General features: G+C 38.4%; 2 protein-coding genes across 2 annotated transcripts in view; both read right to left on the reverse strand.

Moving 5' to 3' along the window:
- The window catches only part of SLC25A31 (solute carrier family 25 member 31), a 33910-nt gene extending 25472 nt beyond the window's left edge, over positions 1-8438 (reverse strand). The window contains exon 1 of the mRNA XM_049887044.1: positions 8153-8438. Within this exon, the coding sequence (XP_049743001.1) occupies positions 8153-8396 (244 nt within the window). The 5' untranslated portion in view covers positions 8397-8438. The remainder of the gene's footprint in view (positions 1-8152) is intronic.
- A 3422-nt stretch (positions 8439-11860) lies between these two features.
- The window catches only part of INTU (inturned planar cell polarity protein), an 85471-nt gene continuing 80207 nt past the window's right edge, over positions 11861-17124 (reverse strand). Inside the window, exons 15-16 of the mRNA XM_049885364.1 lie at positions 16396-16553; positions 11861-14772 (exon numbers count right to left, since the gene is read on the reverse strand). Coding sequence (XP_049741321.1) covers positions 14661-14772; positions 16396-16553 — 270 coding nt within the window. The 3' untranslated portion in view covers positions 11861-14660. The remainder of the gene's footprint in view (positions 14773-16395; positions 16554-17124) is intronic.

A 17124-nucleotide genomic window follows, 5' to 3' on the forward strand; every position in this document is an offset into this window, starting at 1 on the left:
CGTAAGTAAATTATAAAGAAATATCTCTTGCTAGTAAGGACCACAATGAAGGACTGAGGGATGCTGGTGAATCTAACTTTTGGATGTATTTTAGTGATTTTTAAGTTCTTAGATAACAAAAACATTTAAGACACAGTTAACCTTTGGAAGAGAAAGAAAATGAAACGTGATATCGAAGAATAAGATTTGATTTTCAGGACCACAGTTTATAGTAACACAGTGGTAGTTTCTTGGCAGAGAACAAAGTTGATATTAAAAAAATCGGGAAGAACATTTTTGCAGGAGACTTGTCAATCTGAGTGGGATTTAAATTGAAATTTTCCATGGGAGGGAAGAAGCATCACTCATTTTTTGAAAAGACTAACAAGCTCAATTTGGAAATAGTATTATACATCAGAAAGGTACCAGAGTTCCATTTTACACACTACTCATAAATACTAATGGTCACTTTGGAAACGGCTGATTTAGCTTGCTAGGTGTGGGAGTATTATGGATTTCAGACTGTCACTTATTAGTTATAATTCTGTAATTATGATTGTATTGAATTAACATTTATTTCACAAAATAAGAGCAGTAAAGGTTTGTAACTTTGGCTAAAGTACTGAATATATACATGGAAGGTGCTGATGACAAAGACACCTGGAAATTAACATAGACTACACAAGAGTGCCACATTTGTTCCTTTTAGCAAAATTGCATTTGCATGAACAAAACCTATTCATTGAAACAAACGCGAATGTCTCAATGAAAATCTAGAAACAAAGTAAACCCCTAGAGCATAACAGGAAAACTGACAAGCTCTCATTGGTCATGTCTGAAAAAAAAGAAAATCTCACATACAGAAAATGTTTCTGCACATAATTTCACAGAATGCATGGACTCTGCCGCTGTGGATCCCGGGTGGAGGACCTCTGTTCTAACCTCCGTTTCCACAGATCACATTAAAAATTTTTATTTGTATTTCTGTCTCTCACTGCAGTACCATGCTGCTAGAAAATTCGCTTTCCCTGCTAACAGTGAAAAGGGGAGGAACCCCAAGGTGGAATTCAGAATACATTTTTTCATATAAACACTGATCACTACGTAGGTTCCCTTAGGCAAATTACAAAAATCTGTTCCATGGGTAATGCAAGTTTATCTGAAATAAATCCATTTACAAATGAACACCTGGAAGAAAAAATGTTTGTAAATTTTGGAATACATGTTGTTGTTCTTGTTGTTAGTTGCTGTCTAGTCAGTTCTGACTCATGGCAACCCCACCTTTTCAAGGCCATGACCTTTCAGAAGCAGACTGCCAGGACTATCTTCCGAAGTGCCTCTGGGAGGGTTGGAACCACCAACCTTTTGGTAGCAGTCAGCCACTGAACCGCTTGTGCCACCCACAGACTCCAGTAATGAATAGATAATAATTAAACAGTTAAAATTTACTGAGCACTAACCACGTAGCAGACACCACCCTGAAAATTTTACATGCATTATCTTGTTTAATCCTCACAGCTACCATACCAGGTAGGTACTACTATTATACCCAATATATAATTGAAGAAATTAAGGCTGAGAGAGGTTAAATAAAAATTGTCCAAGGTCACAGGTAAAGAAAGGCTGGGATTTGATTCCAGGTCTGACACCAGACTTACAGCTATAAAATTTCTACTGCCGCTGCATAAAAATCCATTCTGGATAAAAACAGCAGTATTTCTGGTTAGACTAAAACAAGAGAAAAAACAAACGTGATATCGTTACAGAAATATTTGACCTTCTAGTCATGTAGAATAAATGTATAATTTCCTAATATGTACAACAAAACTAAGGAGTCCTGGTGGTGCAGTGTTTAAAGCACATGGTTGCTAACTGAAAGGTCAGTGGTTCAAACCCACCAGCCACTCCATGGCAGAAAGATCTGTCAGTCTGCTTCTATAAAGATTACAGCCTTGGAAACCCTCTGGGGCAGTTCTACTCTGTCCTATAGGGTTGCTAAGAGTTGGAATTGACTCGATGGCATACAACCACCACCATCACAAAACTGTCAGAGAAAAACATGGTGATTATGAAGTCTTTCCCTACTAAAACTAGAATATCTGTTAAGTTTTTTACTTAATTGCTAAGAAGAAATAATCTCTCCGAAATTTGAGAAAGGTGAGAAAAACCTATTCTGAACTTACTTCTAAAAAAAAAGACAACGTGGAACTGATGGAAAAATGGGAAAAAGTTACTGGGCCATTTACTGATCAAGAATGAGAATGCTAGGCATGTTTCTAGACTGGTGGACTCCAACACGGTTTGACAGTATGCCTATCGGTAAAAAAATGTGAGCATAATAACATAGTTTATAAAGAAAATAGTCTACATTCTACTCTGGTGAGTAGTGTCTGGGGTATTAAAAGCCTATGAGTGGCCAAGTAAGATACTCCACTGGTTTCACCCCTTCAGGAGCAAGGAAGAATGAAGAAAACTAATGAGGGAAAGATTGGTCCAAACGACTAATGGACCACAACTACCACAGGCTCCACCAGGCTGAGTCCAGTACAACTAGATGGTGTCCAGCTATCACCACTGACTGCTCTGACAGGGATCACAATAGAGGGTCCCGGACAGAGCTGGAGAAAAATGTAAAGCAAAATTCTAACTCACAAAAAAACACCAGACTTACTGGCCTGACGGAGACTGGAGAAAACCCAAGAGAATGGCCCCTGCGCACCCTTTTAGCTCAGTAATGAAGTCACTTCTGAGGTTCCCCCTTCAGCCAAAGATTAGACAGGCCCATAAAACAAGGCAAGACTAAAGGGGCACAGTAGCCAAGGGGCAAGGACTAGAAGGCAGGAGGGGACAGGAAAGCTGGGAACCCAAGGTCGAGAAGGGAGAGTGTTGACATGTTGTGGGGTTGTTAACCAATGTTATAAAACAATATGTGTACTGTTAAATGAGAAGCTAGTTTGTTCTGTAAACCTTCATCTAAAGTACAACTAAAAAAAAAAAGAAGAAAAAAGTGAGTATAATTCTCAACTATGTATATATTTTTTAATTCAATAAATTATATACCCTTGCAACTATACTGCCCTATTATTAACATTTGTAAACCATATCCAAAATAAAGATTCTTCATTTAAAAACCTTTTATAGAGTACCTACTGCATATCAGACACTGTTCTACCTGCTGGAGACAGCACTAACAACAAAGCTTACGGAGCTTACATTTTTTAGGGGGAGGGTCCAGGAAGACAGGAAATGAACAAATAAATTTGTCAGGTGGTCATAAGGATTATAATGAAAAAGAGTAAAAACAGAGAATGACGAAGGTATATTTTACATAGGAGGGCTGGGGAAACCCTCTATGATTAAGTGGTAGTAGAGCTTTTTTTTTTTTAGAGCATAATCAAGCATTTATTTGAACACCTGAAAGAGTATTTTCAAATATCTGGCTAACCATGATGTTTTCATACCATCATTTGCTATTACTTCAAGGCACTCTTAGGGCTACGTTCTTCGTATATGAATCTGTATTTCAAATAGTCTTGATAATTTCAAAACAGTCTTATCTCAGATCTGATTAGACTGTAATTGTATCTACATTGCAATGCAATGTGACTGATGAAATAACTCTAGGAGTAAGTGTCATCAGTTATGTCATTTTCTTGTGGTTCACTTGCTACTAGTATTCTGGATTTGTTTTCCAACGCAGGATCTTTTAAGAAGTTTTGAGGATTTAATTAAAGCTTGATAATAAAATTCTATAAATCCACTTAACTGGGCAAACTGTAATACGTTGATTACATAATAATCAAGGAAGCTGTCTGTTATACCCTCTACACCATGTAACTCCCACTCTTTTCTCAGAATGCCTCAGTATACTGTGATACATAATTGACAGCTGGCCCAAGCATAGGTGTCAGTGCCAATTCATACATTAAATATGAGTAAAGTTTGTTTTCCCATTTTAGTTAGATAAAGAATATCTAATATTTTCTTCTCATACCCACAAAGTATCATCTTCAAGGTGAACTCTAAAGTATAAAAACCTCACTGCTCTAGCCTTTAGATAAACAGTCTTGGGAAAGTCCAGGTTAAAAGACAGCTGATGAACTCTCTGAGAAAAGGGTTATGGTGGGCTCTTAAAAACGAGACTGCAAATGACCTTAGTGAGGAAGAAAAGGATCCACTTAAGACAAAGGGATCTCATAGATTAGATCTTTAAAAGGTTATATTTATAATATATTAATTAAAACAATCATTTTAATTAAAAATATATTTACATGTGCTTATTTTGCTTTTTTTTTTTTATTTTGCTTAGTGAAAAAGTATAGGATACCAAAATATTAAGGTGATTTCAGCAGTGATTTGTTTTTCCCTTTTTTGCTTCTCTATATAGTCTATCTATATTACACATGCATTATTTGTGTAATAAAGGTTTCTGTACAAAGTTGGAAGGTTATAAAAACAACCAAAGACTAGAGTAAAGCTTTAAGAATTGCATTAGGCTAAATCCAGAATAAGCAAAGAAAAGCTTATAAAAAATATTAAGGACCCACAAAGAGATATTTAAAGCTATGTTCAGAGCAAGAATGAAGATATCTATCCTTGAGGTGGAGAGAAAGCAAAGATAAAGAAGATAGTGAGAGAGCATCCGGTTGAACCTTCTGAGTTCACGTCTCTTAGGCTCATTCCATGTTAGCTAAAGGATGGAAAGTTGTCATTAAAATTACAGAAATCATGAAAAATAAGAGAAACTGCAGGACACTTGAGATGGACATATGTCTTGACTTTCAAAAAAGGAAAAAGAGCTAACTTCCAGAAATACAATTTTAGAGTTTGATTGCTCAGTAAAGTTCCAGAGTGATTTAGCACGGTGATTCCCAATCCTATCAGACTCAAGTCCTCTATATAAAATACACATTTTATAATGCTTCCATTACTATTCAGAAATAAAATTCAGACAGGGACCTTTTACCAATTAAGAAAAACCAATACAGTGCCTTCAGCATTATATGAAAGGAGAAAGTAATCTAAGATAAAGTATGTAAAGTAAAATATATAATAATATGCCTATCTTAGTAAGTAAATATGGTGCATAAACCCACTACAAAAAACCCACTGCCTATGGTGCATAGCCACACCATAAAACTAAACCCACTGCTGTCGGGTTGATTCGGACTCATAGTGACCCTGTAGGACTAAGTAGAACTGCTCCCACAGAATTTCCAAGGCTGTAATCTTTACGGAAACAGACTGCCACATCTTTCTCCCACAGAGTAATTGGTGGTGGATTCAAATTGCCAACCGTTCAGTTTGCAGTTGAGTACTTAACCACTGTGCCACTGAGGCTCCTTAATAAAATATATATCAAAGTAAATGTGGGGCATGACCATACCATAAAAGATAATAGTTAGATGCTTGCCTCTATTTATAACGAATCACATCGACAATTTAAAAAAGGGTTTAATAAATGTATTTATACATATGTACGTACTATCACTACGCATGCAATAGCTACAGACGGAGATATACATGGAGGACCACAAACATCAGAAGCAGAGCTGCTGACATAAGTTTTCAAAATAAGGTGCAACTCTTATTACTATTCTGAACAAAACAAAGTACAATCTTCTCTCTACTTACATGGTAGCTGCATTACTGGAATCAGTGTATATTAGAACTATGCTCCCAATTAGTTTGGGTTTGTAAGTAAATCAGCCTTAGGGTCTATGCTCAGATAATGATAAACAGGTTTTACTGTTACATGAATGGGCATGCGGGATGTTCAGCATTCCTGATCCTGGCCATTCCTATCACTGCAATTTACGATTGTACCCCTCTGTCTTTGTGGTGGAGTCTCTAAGTGGTATAAACGACTAACACACTCAGCTGCTAACCAAAAGTTTGGAGGTTTGAGTTCACCCAGAGGTGCCTTGGAAGAAAGGCCTGGCAATCTGCTTCTGAAAAACCAACCATTGAAAACCCTACGGAGCACAGTTCTACTCTGACCCACATGTGGTCACCACAGGTCAAACCATGAGTCAAAACTGACTCGACAGCAACTAATTTACCTTTGTGGTAAAAATTCCTCCAAGTTTCAAAAAATGCCCCTAGATGGCAATATTAACCCCGTTGAGAATTAAAACCCTGGTGGCTTAGTGGTTAAGTGCTACGGCTGCTAACCAAGAGATCAGCAGTTCAAATCCATATGGGGCAATTGGAAACTCTACCCTTGGAAACTCTATGGGGCAGTTCTATTCTGTCCTATAGGGTGCTCCTTGGAAACTCTATGGGGCAGTTCTACTCTGTCCTATAGGGTCGCTATAAGTAGGAACTGACTTGACGGCAGTGAGTTTGGTTTTCGTTTTAGCATAGGATGGAAACCCTGGTGGCATAGTGGTTAAGAGCTATGGCTGCTAACCAAAAGGTCAGCAGTTAGAATTCACCAGGCACTCTTTGGAAACCCTGTGGGGCAGTTCTACTCTGTCCTACAGGGTCACTGTGAGTTGGAATCGACTCAATGTCAATGGGTAATGGGTAGTTCTCTGACAAGGAGGCCTGGTGGTGCAGTGCTTAAGGCTTGGCTGCTAACTGAAGGTCAATGGTTTGAACGCACCTGTCACTCTGCAGGAGAAGGATGTGGCAGTCTGCTTCCATAAAGATTACAGCCTTGGAAACCCTATGGGGCAGTTTTCCTCTGTCCTACAGGGTCACTATGAGTCAGAATCGACTCTCTGATGAGGTCTTAGAATATATGCCAAAGAGACAGGTTCCTGCTTTTCCTGTAAAAACGTTGGGGGAAAATGGGAAGCCTACTTTGATAAAATGAATGGGGATGGGGAGACTATGAATACCTGAGCTCAGCTCCCAGATTGGAATTCTAAATTCAGAGTTTAGATGATGCTTTAAGATTCTACCTCTGATCCCATATACTATACCCAACAGGTCAGAAAGTATTGAAATCGCATCTTTAGGGAGAGAATGCTTGCTTTCTTATGAGTAACCTGCATAGGAGTGGAAAAAGGATGGCAAAGGAATTAAAGCCAGTTTGTTTCTTATTCATTTAGAGTTTTCCACTGAATCCAACTTCATGGGTAGATTACAGAAGGTTTCTGATAAATTTACCCTCCCAGTTTAGAAGTCCAGGTGGAGCAGTGGTTAAGACCTCAGTTGCTAACCAAAAGGTCTGTGGTTCAAATCCATCAGCAGCTCCTTGGAAATCCTATGGGGGCAGTTCTACTCTGTCCTATAGGGTCACTAAGAATTGGAACCGACCCGAGAGCACCTAGGAACAGCTTAGGAGGTATTCTGCAATAGGAAGGAATTTCCTGGTTCACAAAGCATGTTCATTATTTAGTCCTTAAAATTATTCAATATTAACGGAAAAAATTCCACGATGAACAAAACAGCAGAATGTTAAATACAGACAGGATCAGTAGTAAGGGAGTTTTCTTTTTGCCTCAGATTCCAATATGGTTTGGGACTGGCCTCTTGGCGGCAGTGCAGTGGTGCACATGAAGCAGATGAAGCTGCTGTTGATCTGTCTTTAAGATTTTGGTATTTTCGCAGTCATGGATTTGTTTGCATTAATTTTGATTTTTTTTAAATACTGCTTGTCTTGATTACTAAGTGTTTTGGTGCCCCCTTAAAATTTTGTGCAGAAGTGAGTGATTTGCCTTAACCTAGTCTAAGCCCTGGTTTTCAGTAGTTCTCAGGAATAAGTAGAACCCCTTCTCACTGAATTGATACCAGAATCCTGGGAGGTGCCAATGCGTCCATATTTGTACTTCTCTTAAAAATTCTATTTCAACAAACACTTAAGTATCTTAAAGCACCCGTTAACGTACAGCAGCGTGCCTAGTGACATCTCCCTCAATCCTGAGAGGCCAACGCCTTTCCCTCTGAGCCTGGCACAGGTGCAACAAGGTGTAATCCTGCTGCAGTGGAGAAACTCAGAGCCAAGGTGGTTACCCCTGCACCAGGAACGGTTACACGTAGGCCTTCTTAGCTCCGGGAAAGCAGAGCGTCTTGGATTGGTTAAAAAACTGAATTTTCAAAGGTGAAGAAGGAAATGGATCACTGAGAGACATGGCGTCTGCAACTGCCCCTGGCCCAGCCTACCCCTTCCCTGGAAAGCTGACAGGGAACGCGCTGAGGCCGGTGCTCGGCGGCCTGCACGCACCTTGTTCACGGGGAATCCGCACCAGACAATCTATCATGCCTTTGTACTGCGCCTCGGGACTGATCTGCTTGGACGACGCCTGCACCTGCAGCAGCAGCTTCACCCGCTCGATGGGCGCCACCGCCGTCTTGGACACTGCCGCTGCGACACCGCCTGCAAGCAGGTCCTTCCCAAAGGACACGGCGTCAAACAGCCGCTTGTCCCCCTTCTTCTCCTGCTTCTTCTTCCCAGACTCACGCTGCATGGTGAGGAGATGGACTTAAAAATGGGCGGCAGCAGGTCTCAACGTGGGCGCGAGAGGCGAGAAGGGAGAGCAGACAACCGCTCCACCCTCGTACTGGCGGGAAAGCCGCGCTCAGGATGCCGGGAGACCAGCGCGCAAGGGCAGGAGAGTGGAGGGGAGGCTGGGCGAACTGCGCAGGCGCCTCCAACGGCCTCCCGCCCTGGCGTCAGACACGTGACTTCTGGCACGTGGCCTCACGCGACCGGGTGTCCGGCAAGTGACTCCTGGCACGTGGTAACCCTTCTCACGTCTCTAAGTCACTGCGAACTTCAGAGCAGGCAGCGGAGTCAGGACGCTGTGGGTTCTGACCCAGCACAGCCGGTCATGCATGAGAAAATTTAGCATAAACTGGGACACAGTAATGGCATTAAACCAATTGTGTGGGGTTAACCGAGTTTAGTTTTACTCTCCAGCACACCCCCTCTACGTTCCTTTAGAAATCAATTTAATCTGCAACTCTTACTTTACCAGGGATTGTTGGTCTAGTTATATTTTCATCGTCTAGTTTTGCTGATTGCTGATTGTACCCCTGTAGCATAATTTAACATGTTCCGTTTTCTCTTGTACTTTATTTAGATTGGTAATTCTATCTAGAACAGTGGTTGTCAGTTCAGACTGCACATTTAAAGAGAGAGGGCGGAATGGTTTTTTTTTGGGGGGGGTAGGGTCTGACCCAGTTAAATCAGGATCCTTGGAAATGGGGCCTGGTTGTCCTTTTTAAGTTCCCCAGGTAATTCTAATGTGTGGGGTTGAAAACCAGTTAAGGACCCCTTTTCACTCTTAAAAATTATTGAAGACCACAATGGAGCTTCTGTTTTTGTGTAATTTATATATAACAATGTTATTTATCAGAAACTTGCGACTCTTCTATGTGGGTAACAATCAGCAAAACTAAGCAGTAAGAAAGTAGCTAGACAAATGACCACTGCTAAATTAACCATATCAGAAATTAAAACAAAAATTTAAACTATTTTTAATTCTAAAAAATAATTATAAACCCATTACATGCTAACATAAACAATATTTTTAATAAAAATAACTTTCTCAAAACAAAAAAAGTGAGAAGAGTAGCAATGTTTTATATTTTTGAAAATCTCTCAAGTTGCCAGAAGGTTCTCAACAGCTAGATTCACATAACTGCTTTTGCCCTTAATCTGTTGGAATATCACTTGTCAGGCAGCTTCTGGTGCAGCCTCCATACACTCATGCAAGAATCAGAGTAAAAATGGCACATGTCGTCTTACCACTAAGAAAAGTTTTTGAGTATTGGATGGCTAGTCTCTGAAAGGAACTCTCTGAATGGGCCTCAGGGATACCTAGGGGCACCCACAGACCACACGTTGATAAAACAGCTGCAGGCGTATCAGATTCATGTTTGATTGTTGACAAGAATACTCAGTAGGTGTACATCTATCCTACACAGAATGTCAGTCTATATTTTTTTCCACCTTGCTTTTTTTTGACAATATATCTTGTAAATCCCTGGATAAAAAACAAACAAACCAGTTGCCATCATCGATTCTGACTCACGGTGACCCCATGTGTGCAGAGTAGAACTGCTCCATAGGGTTTTTAAGGTTATGACCTTTTGGAAGCAGATTGCCAGGTTTTTCTTCCAAGGTGCCACTGGGTGGGTTCAAACCACCAAGATTTCAGTTAGTAGCCAGGCACTTAGCTGTTTTTGCCACTCAGGATTCCTGAACCCTCTAAAGTAGCATACAATATATTCCTGGTTCCTTCTTTGTTTGATAGTTTTTAATAAATGGAGACCCCATCGTGTCATCTTACTTTGTACCATCTACAGAGCATCAGCCTTTATGAGTTACTGGCTTTTTTATTTAAGGTTCACATTTTCTTCTTATTAAAAAACACTTAGGCCAGACCAGGAATCGTAATACTTGATCGTTGTTGTTAGACGCCGTCAAGTCGGTTCCGACTCACAGCCACTCTGTGTACAACAGAAAGAAACACTGCCCAGTCCTGTACCATCCTCACAATTGTTATGCTTGAGCCCATTGTTGCAGCCACTGTGTCAATCTGTCTCTCCAAGGGTCTTCCTTTTTTTCTCTTTTTGGTCTGGTCTAAATGTTTTTTCAGTAGTGACAAATAATATTAGAAGTGTTACAATACACTTTGAGTAAGGAGAAAATGTGAACCTTAAATATTTTGATTACTTCACATATAAACAGTTGCCACCCCCTACTGGTTCTATGTTTGATGCTACTTTCCTCTCCATAGCATCTTATTTTATTCTTAACTGGTTTTTCAGCCTGCCTGTCTGCATTTTATATGCTGCTGCCAGAGTAATTAATCATTATTCCTAGGCTTAAGAAATTTGAAGTCTCCTCATTGCATTGACTTCAAAATCCTTAGCAAAATCCATTGAAAGTTCAAGAAATGATCAGCTTTTCAATCTTCAAAAATCTGAAAAATGAAAGGCTTCAGACTCCTTTAAGGGGTTTTGAAGCATTAACAAGCACACAGGCAGAAATTTAAGGAGGGAATTACATGAATCACACTCCAGGCAAGACTGTCTTTTTAAGATGCCAAGAAAGGTCAAAAGGAACCATCTCTTGTCTTGGGGGACCATAAGTATCTCTGAGGACAGAAAAACATGTCCTGCTGTCCCCCAGGACAATTTTATCTTCCTTCTCCTCAAGTGTAATTCACTCAAATAATTGACAGTGTTCATAGCATATCCTTTTCTGACATCCTCAAGCTTATTTCTGTCATGTATTCATTTACGGAAGCCAGACCAAAGCAAAAGTAACTACTTTGAAATGTAGTTTTTAAACTTTTTTGAGAGCTCTGAATCATCCCCTTTCAATAGATGGGAGTCAAAAACATTTATTTTAATTTGCATTATATTTATTTACTAATTTAGGGAAGAAAAAGAGGTTCTAGTGATTTATGTGTTGATAACACAAGTACAGAGTCTCAGGGTCTTTGCACTGTTCACTCTTTTTCTTAGAAGCCAGCTTGGTTAGCTCTCTCACTTACCTCAGGTCTAGGATCACCTCAGCAAGCCCTTCCCTGGCCACCCTGCCTGAAATATCATCCTACCCCCCATACTTCACATCCTCTTTTCTTGCTTCAGTTTTTTTCCTCAGCATTTATCAGTATACTTACTTGTTCACAGTCTGTCTGGGAACTGGAATATAAGTTCGCTGAGGGCAGGGCTTTTTTAGCTGTTTTGTTCACTGCTGTATGCCCAGTACCCAGAACAGCGCTTGGCACAGAGTAGAAATTCAATAAATATTTATTGGATGAATGCATGAAAAGGAAACACAACTACAAACTTCCAAACCATCTTTATTAAAAATTATCAATATAGTATAAAAATAGCTTCAATTATATGGAATATAGAAATACAACTCTGCAAAATTAAATTATTTCACACAATTTAGTGTATGGATTAAAGTTTTAATAACATTTAATAATTTATTTAAAATACCCAAAGTATAAATCCTGTTTTAAAAAGTGTTTACCTAGTTTAATGCTAAATCATTTTTCTCACTTCTTTCCAACATTTTATACAGTAGCAGGTATATTCCACTAATCTTTTGGTTTTCATCCAATGGGTATTTATTAAAAATAATAATAATAAATGGTAGTAGTAGCTAACATTTTAATAGCACTTAATATGTGCCAGGCACTATTTAGAGGAAACCAACACATATAACAAGTAACTATTCACAATATTATTTTGAAGAATGTTCAAAGAAGTCAAACCTAGTAAATTCGTTTCATATCTTTTCCCCCAAATACAGGCATTGCATATTTACTACCTCACCAGTATATATTATCAACAGTCCAGTCCCTTGACACATAAATAAGAAACATTCTCTTGCTAGGTACAGCTCTGTAACCTCACAAAAACAAGCTAAAGACAGGAGAGAGAGACCCTAAAATGTAATCTTTTGGGTATGTTTTGGGGGCTAAAATATATCATGGCAATAAGGCAGTACTTAGTATTTTTAAAAATGTTAGTTATATTGTCTTTCATATTACAGCCTTTGGTGAAAGGGATCATTTACTGGACGCTAAGAAAATCCAACTTAATGTTTCTTTATCTGCTACAGCACGCTTCTGGAGTATCTGCACTGTCACTTAGTCCCTTTTTATTTAATAAAGTGACAGAAAGGCACTTATTGTTCAAAAATTAGATCTACTTTCACATGTGAATCTGAACATATTTGGAAAAGTGGGAATCTAAGTTAACTTAAGAGTGCTTTACTTCAGTATCCATTTAGAGATGAAAATCAAGATAATGTTTGGTTTTACTTCTTAAAAAGGAGATGTCTCTGCAATATGAACATTATAGTATACAACTACAATCTATTTCCCTTTTATAGATCAGTAGTCTGTTTTGTCTTTTATTGATTTTTTTCCTATTTACTTATCTGAATTGTGGTCTTATTATTCTTTGACACCAGGAAGACAGTTTGACAGACCAAAATTTCATTAAATGAAACAAAGTCCCTTGTGATAAAATCTCAAGTCTTAGTTCAGTCTGTCTGAAAATCTGAGGGGAATCAAGAGCTGCATTTATTAATAATTTCCAGTACTAAAAAAAACTCAAAGTATTTTGGGGACATATCCAGAAATTTAAGATGCTTAATTAACTACTTATAAACAAAGTGTCTTAACGTGGATATATATATATACATACACACACACCTCCATACACACACAAGCAGTCCTAAGACAGCAGTAGTTAAGAGTCTACCATTTGACTCGATATTGTGATCTTAAGGGGGGAATATTTCAAGCCATTTTTTATTATATTTCAAGAACCCAGGTTTCTTGCCCTGATTCCAGTGCCAAAATTAAGGCCCACGGGTCACTAATGGGCCAAGTATGCAGAGGTTTACATTTAAACACCTGGGTAAAAACTTGTAAGATGCTGACAGAGAGATAATCGTGTTTCTTCTAAGACCAAATGACTCAAATTGTGCACCCACTGTATTTTGCATTTAGTTCTGACCAAACTTGAGCGTCTTCATTTGAGGCAGTGGAAATGTAGAGATTGACTGGAGATGTACTAGTATAACTTGAATTCTAAAACTTAAGTGCTAAAGAAGAAACAACCTAGTGTTGTAAATTTTCTGGGGCACCTGAGCCTCCAGGAGAATCCATTCGCTAAATGTCAATTAAAAATGCAGTATTTGTTATGAACTTCTTTTCTCCCAATCCACCAAATTCTCACAGCCTAAGAAAATTCTCATCTCATTAGTTTTCTTTCCCTACTAAAGTTCAAGTAAACTATTACTCATTAAAGTGTTCCTCCTTTGGGAAAGCCCAATACATAATAATCCACACTTGTAAGACAAAAATTAGGACTTTACAAAAAAAAAAAAGTTGCCAAACTCCTCAGTGTTTTTAACATGATTTGGTTTTAAGAAAAGATTTCCATCTAATTTTCCTGAAATTCATCAACTGTATAAAATGTATATGGTGCACATGAATGTATTTCAACAAAAAGAATGACACTGAAATTCATGGACAAATAGTTTAACAAATATATCCTAGTTAAAATTGAGCTTACCTAAAAGAATAAACAAAGTCAAATAAATAAAAAAAAGTTTAACTTTTATCCCCTCCACCCCCCATGAGGTATCTAAAATACTAAGAAAAAGTATTTGATCTGGTAAGGAATTAGTACTTGGACATTATAAATTCAGATACTGACCAAGAGGGAAAAGAGGCTTTAGAAACCTCAGTGCAATCATCTAATTTTATTAAATCTCTGAGCTCAGGGAGGTAAAAAGACTTGCTTATGGTCACAGCACTAATTAGTTACAGAACCTGGTCACCTCCTCCCAGTTCCATGATTCTTTTACCAGATATCAATATTAGTCTTGAGAAAAAATGCACAGTGAATTGAGTATTTTTCCAAGATAAATACTTACTATATCAATTTTATATAAAACATTTCACATTATTTCAAACTAGTCAATAAATTAATGTTTTGTACCAGAATGGCAATACTAAGTAAATAATCCCTTCTTCATATATTTTTGGTCAAGTATCTTTTCAAAAGTCTCACAGTACTACATAAGATTTAGGCCATAAATTCAAACAGCATTTCATCATAATGTTTTGTCAATATCATGGCCAATATTGTACAGTGAAAAGGAGCTAAAACATCCATTTTGTGTATCAATTTCAGTAATTATGACTGATGCTCCATTTTCAGTGTTGCTCTGAACTGAGAAAGCACAGTTATAAGGTTAATCCAAAGAATAACTTAAAAGCCAATTCGACAGCAATTTCTGTGACTGAGTCATGAAAACAGACATAAAGTTCTTGAGGTTTGGGATGAAGAAAGAGTCTCCTGTAGAGGAAAAGAACATACTTATCTTAGACATCAAACAACAACAACAAAACCTTCAATGTATTTTATTTTGCTTCTGAAAGAATCAGTAGTAAATTTAAAAAACACTAATCTAAATCTATAGTAGGGGGAATACAGCTAGATTTAATTCCAAATGAATTAATATATGCTGTAAACCTGTTGCTGTCGAGTCAATCCTCACTCATAGCAACCCTCTAGGACAGAGTGGAACTGCCCCATAGAGTTTCCAAGGAGCAACTGGTAGATTCGAACTGTCGAACTTCTGGTCAGCAGCTGTGCTGCCAGGGCTCCAGTATATGCCTTAGGTGAATTATTTTTATTGTTCCACCCATCCACCACCATATTTTGCCAAGCACAGCCCCATTCACTGAACTGTTACATATTTATCAAGTGACCATTATGTGCCAGGTGCTGTTGCCGGTGCCAGTGTGGACAAGACAGATATAATTCGTGACCTCACCAAGCTGATGTTCTAGTGAGGGGGGGAAGACAATAAACAAGAAAATAAACACAAAGTGGTGATACAATGACAAATAAATAGGTAGCCACTTTAAATGGGAGAAAGAAATTGTTATGAATTGAATTATGTCCCCAAGAAATGTGTATCAACTTGGCTAGGCCATGATTCCCAGTATTGTGTGGTTGTCCACCATTTTGTCATCTGATGTGATTTTCCTATGTGTTGTAAATCCTGTCTCTAAGATGTTAATGAGGCAGGACTCAAACTACAAGATTAGGTTGTACCTTGAGTCAGTCTCTTGAGACATAAAAAAGTGAGCAGAAAGACAGGGAGACCTCATTACTACCAAGCATGAAGAGCTGGGAGTACGTGTTCTTTCGACCCAGGGTCCCTGCACTGAGAAGCTCCTGGACCAGGGGAAGATTGATGAGAAGGACCTTCCCCCAGAGCCGACAGAGAAAGCCTTCCCCTGGAGCTGATACCCTGAATTTGGACTTGTAGCCTCCTAGACTGTGAGAGAATAAATTTCTCTTGGTTAAAGCCATCCAACTGTGGCATTTCTGTTATAGCAGCACTAGATGACTAAGACAGAACTTATGGATCCTCTTGTTTGAATGTCAAGGAGCCAGACATGGACAGGTTAAGTGGTAGAACATCCCATACAGAAGGAAGAGCAGAAATGATTCTGTTGGTGCTGGTGTAGCTGGCAGACAGTGAATGGAGGAGAAGAGTAATAGGAGATGGAACAGAGACGTGAGCAGGGCCTTATCAGGCAGGGCCTTATTGTTCAGGGGAATAAGGAAAGGAAGGAAGGGAGGAAAGGGAGAAGAAAAGAAGGAAGGGAGGAAAGAAAGGAAGAGAAAAGGAAAGAAAGTAAGGAAGGAAACAGGAGTAATATTATAAGAATCTTTTAGTGTATACCAATATAATTGTTCATGTAACTGAATAACTTTTTTTTTTTTTAAGTAGAAAAATACTTAAGAGGAATTTAAAGGAGGTGTTTAGTAAACAAAACAAAATTCTTAAATTTGTTAAAATATTATACTTAGGTTAATAATTCCATGCTTACATTTAAAAATATTTGTTTCTTTCATTTTTATAACATTTTACTTCAGTTTTAAAAATACTTTTTTCCCACTTACCCTACTACCCAGTAAGCCATAACCGGTGGTGCTTTTTTCTGATCGGTCCAGTTTTCGGATGAGCATTCAAACAACACACCATGTTCTTTCACAGGGTTAAGAGAAGACACTGAATTTGCAGAATCTGAATGATCTCCACCCTTTAGTACTTTCTTTTTCTGTAAATTAATAGGTATTATTAGTATTAAAGGAGCCCTGGTTGCACAGTGGTTAAAGCACTCAGCTGGTAACCAAAAAGGTTGGTAGCTGGAACCTACCAGTGTTCTGTGGGATAAAGACGTGGCAGTCTGCTTTTGTAAAGACTGACAGCCTTGGAAACCCTATGGGGCACTTCTACTCTATCCTATAGGGTCACTACAAGTTAAAATCAACTCAAGGGCAGTGGGTTTGGTTTGGTATTATTATTATGAGATATTAATAGTATTTTTAAAAAATATTTTCACATACAGATTTGAATTGGTTGATCCTAGTATCTATATGTCTGCAACAAAATTCTTCTTACCTGCAGGAAAATTGCTACCCTCCCGCAATTCTTAGTTTAAACGATAACTCATAGAACAGACTTCATGGATAGTATCCTTTGACCCTCTCAGGGAACACTTTATTCATAGCCCTACATTCGTATTTACATTATACTGCAGTTTATAGGTCTGTCTTCCCAGTAGATTATGAGCTTTTCCCACAGCAGAGACAATGTGCTATTTATCTTTGTATTTTTTTGAGAGGAAC

This window comes from Elephas maximus, chromosome 5 (assembly GCF_024166365.1).
Source record: "Elephas maximus indicus isolate mEleMax1 chromosome 5, mEleMax1 primary haplotype, whole genome shotgun sequence".
NCBI lineage: Eukaryota > Metazoa > Chordata > Mammalia > Proboscidea > Elephantidae > Elephas > Elephas maximus.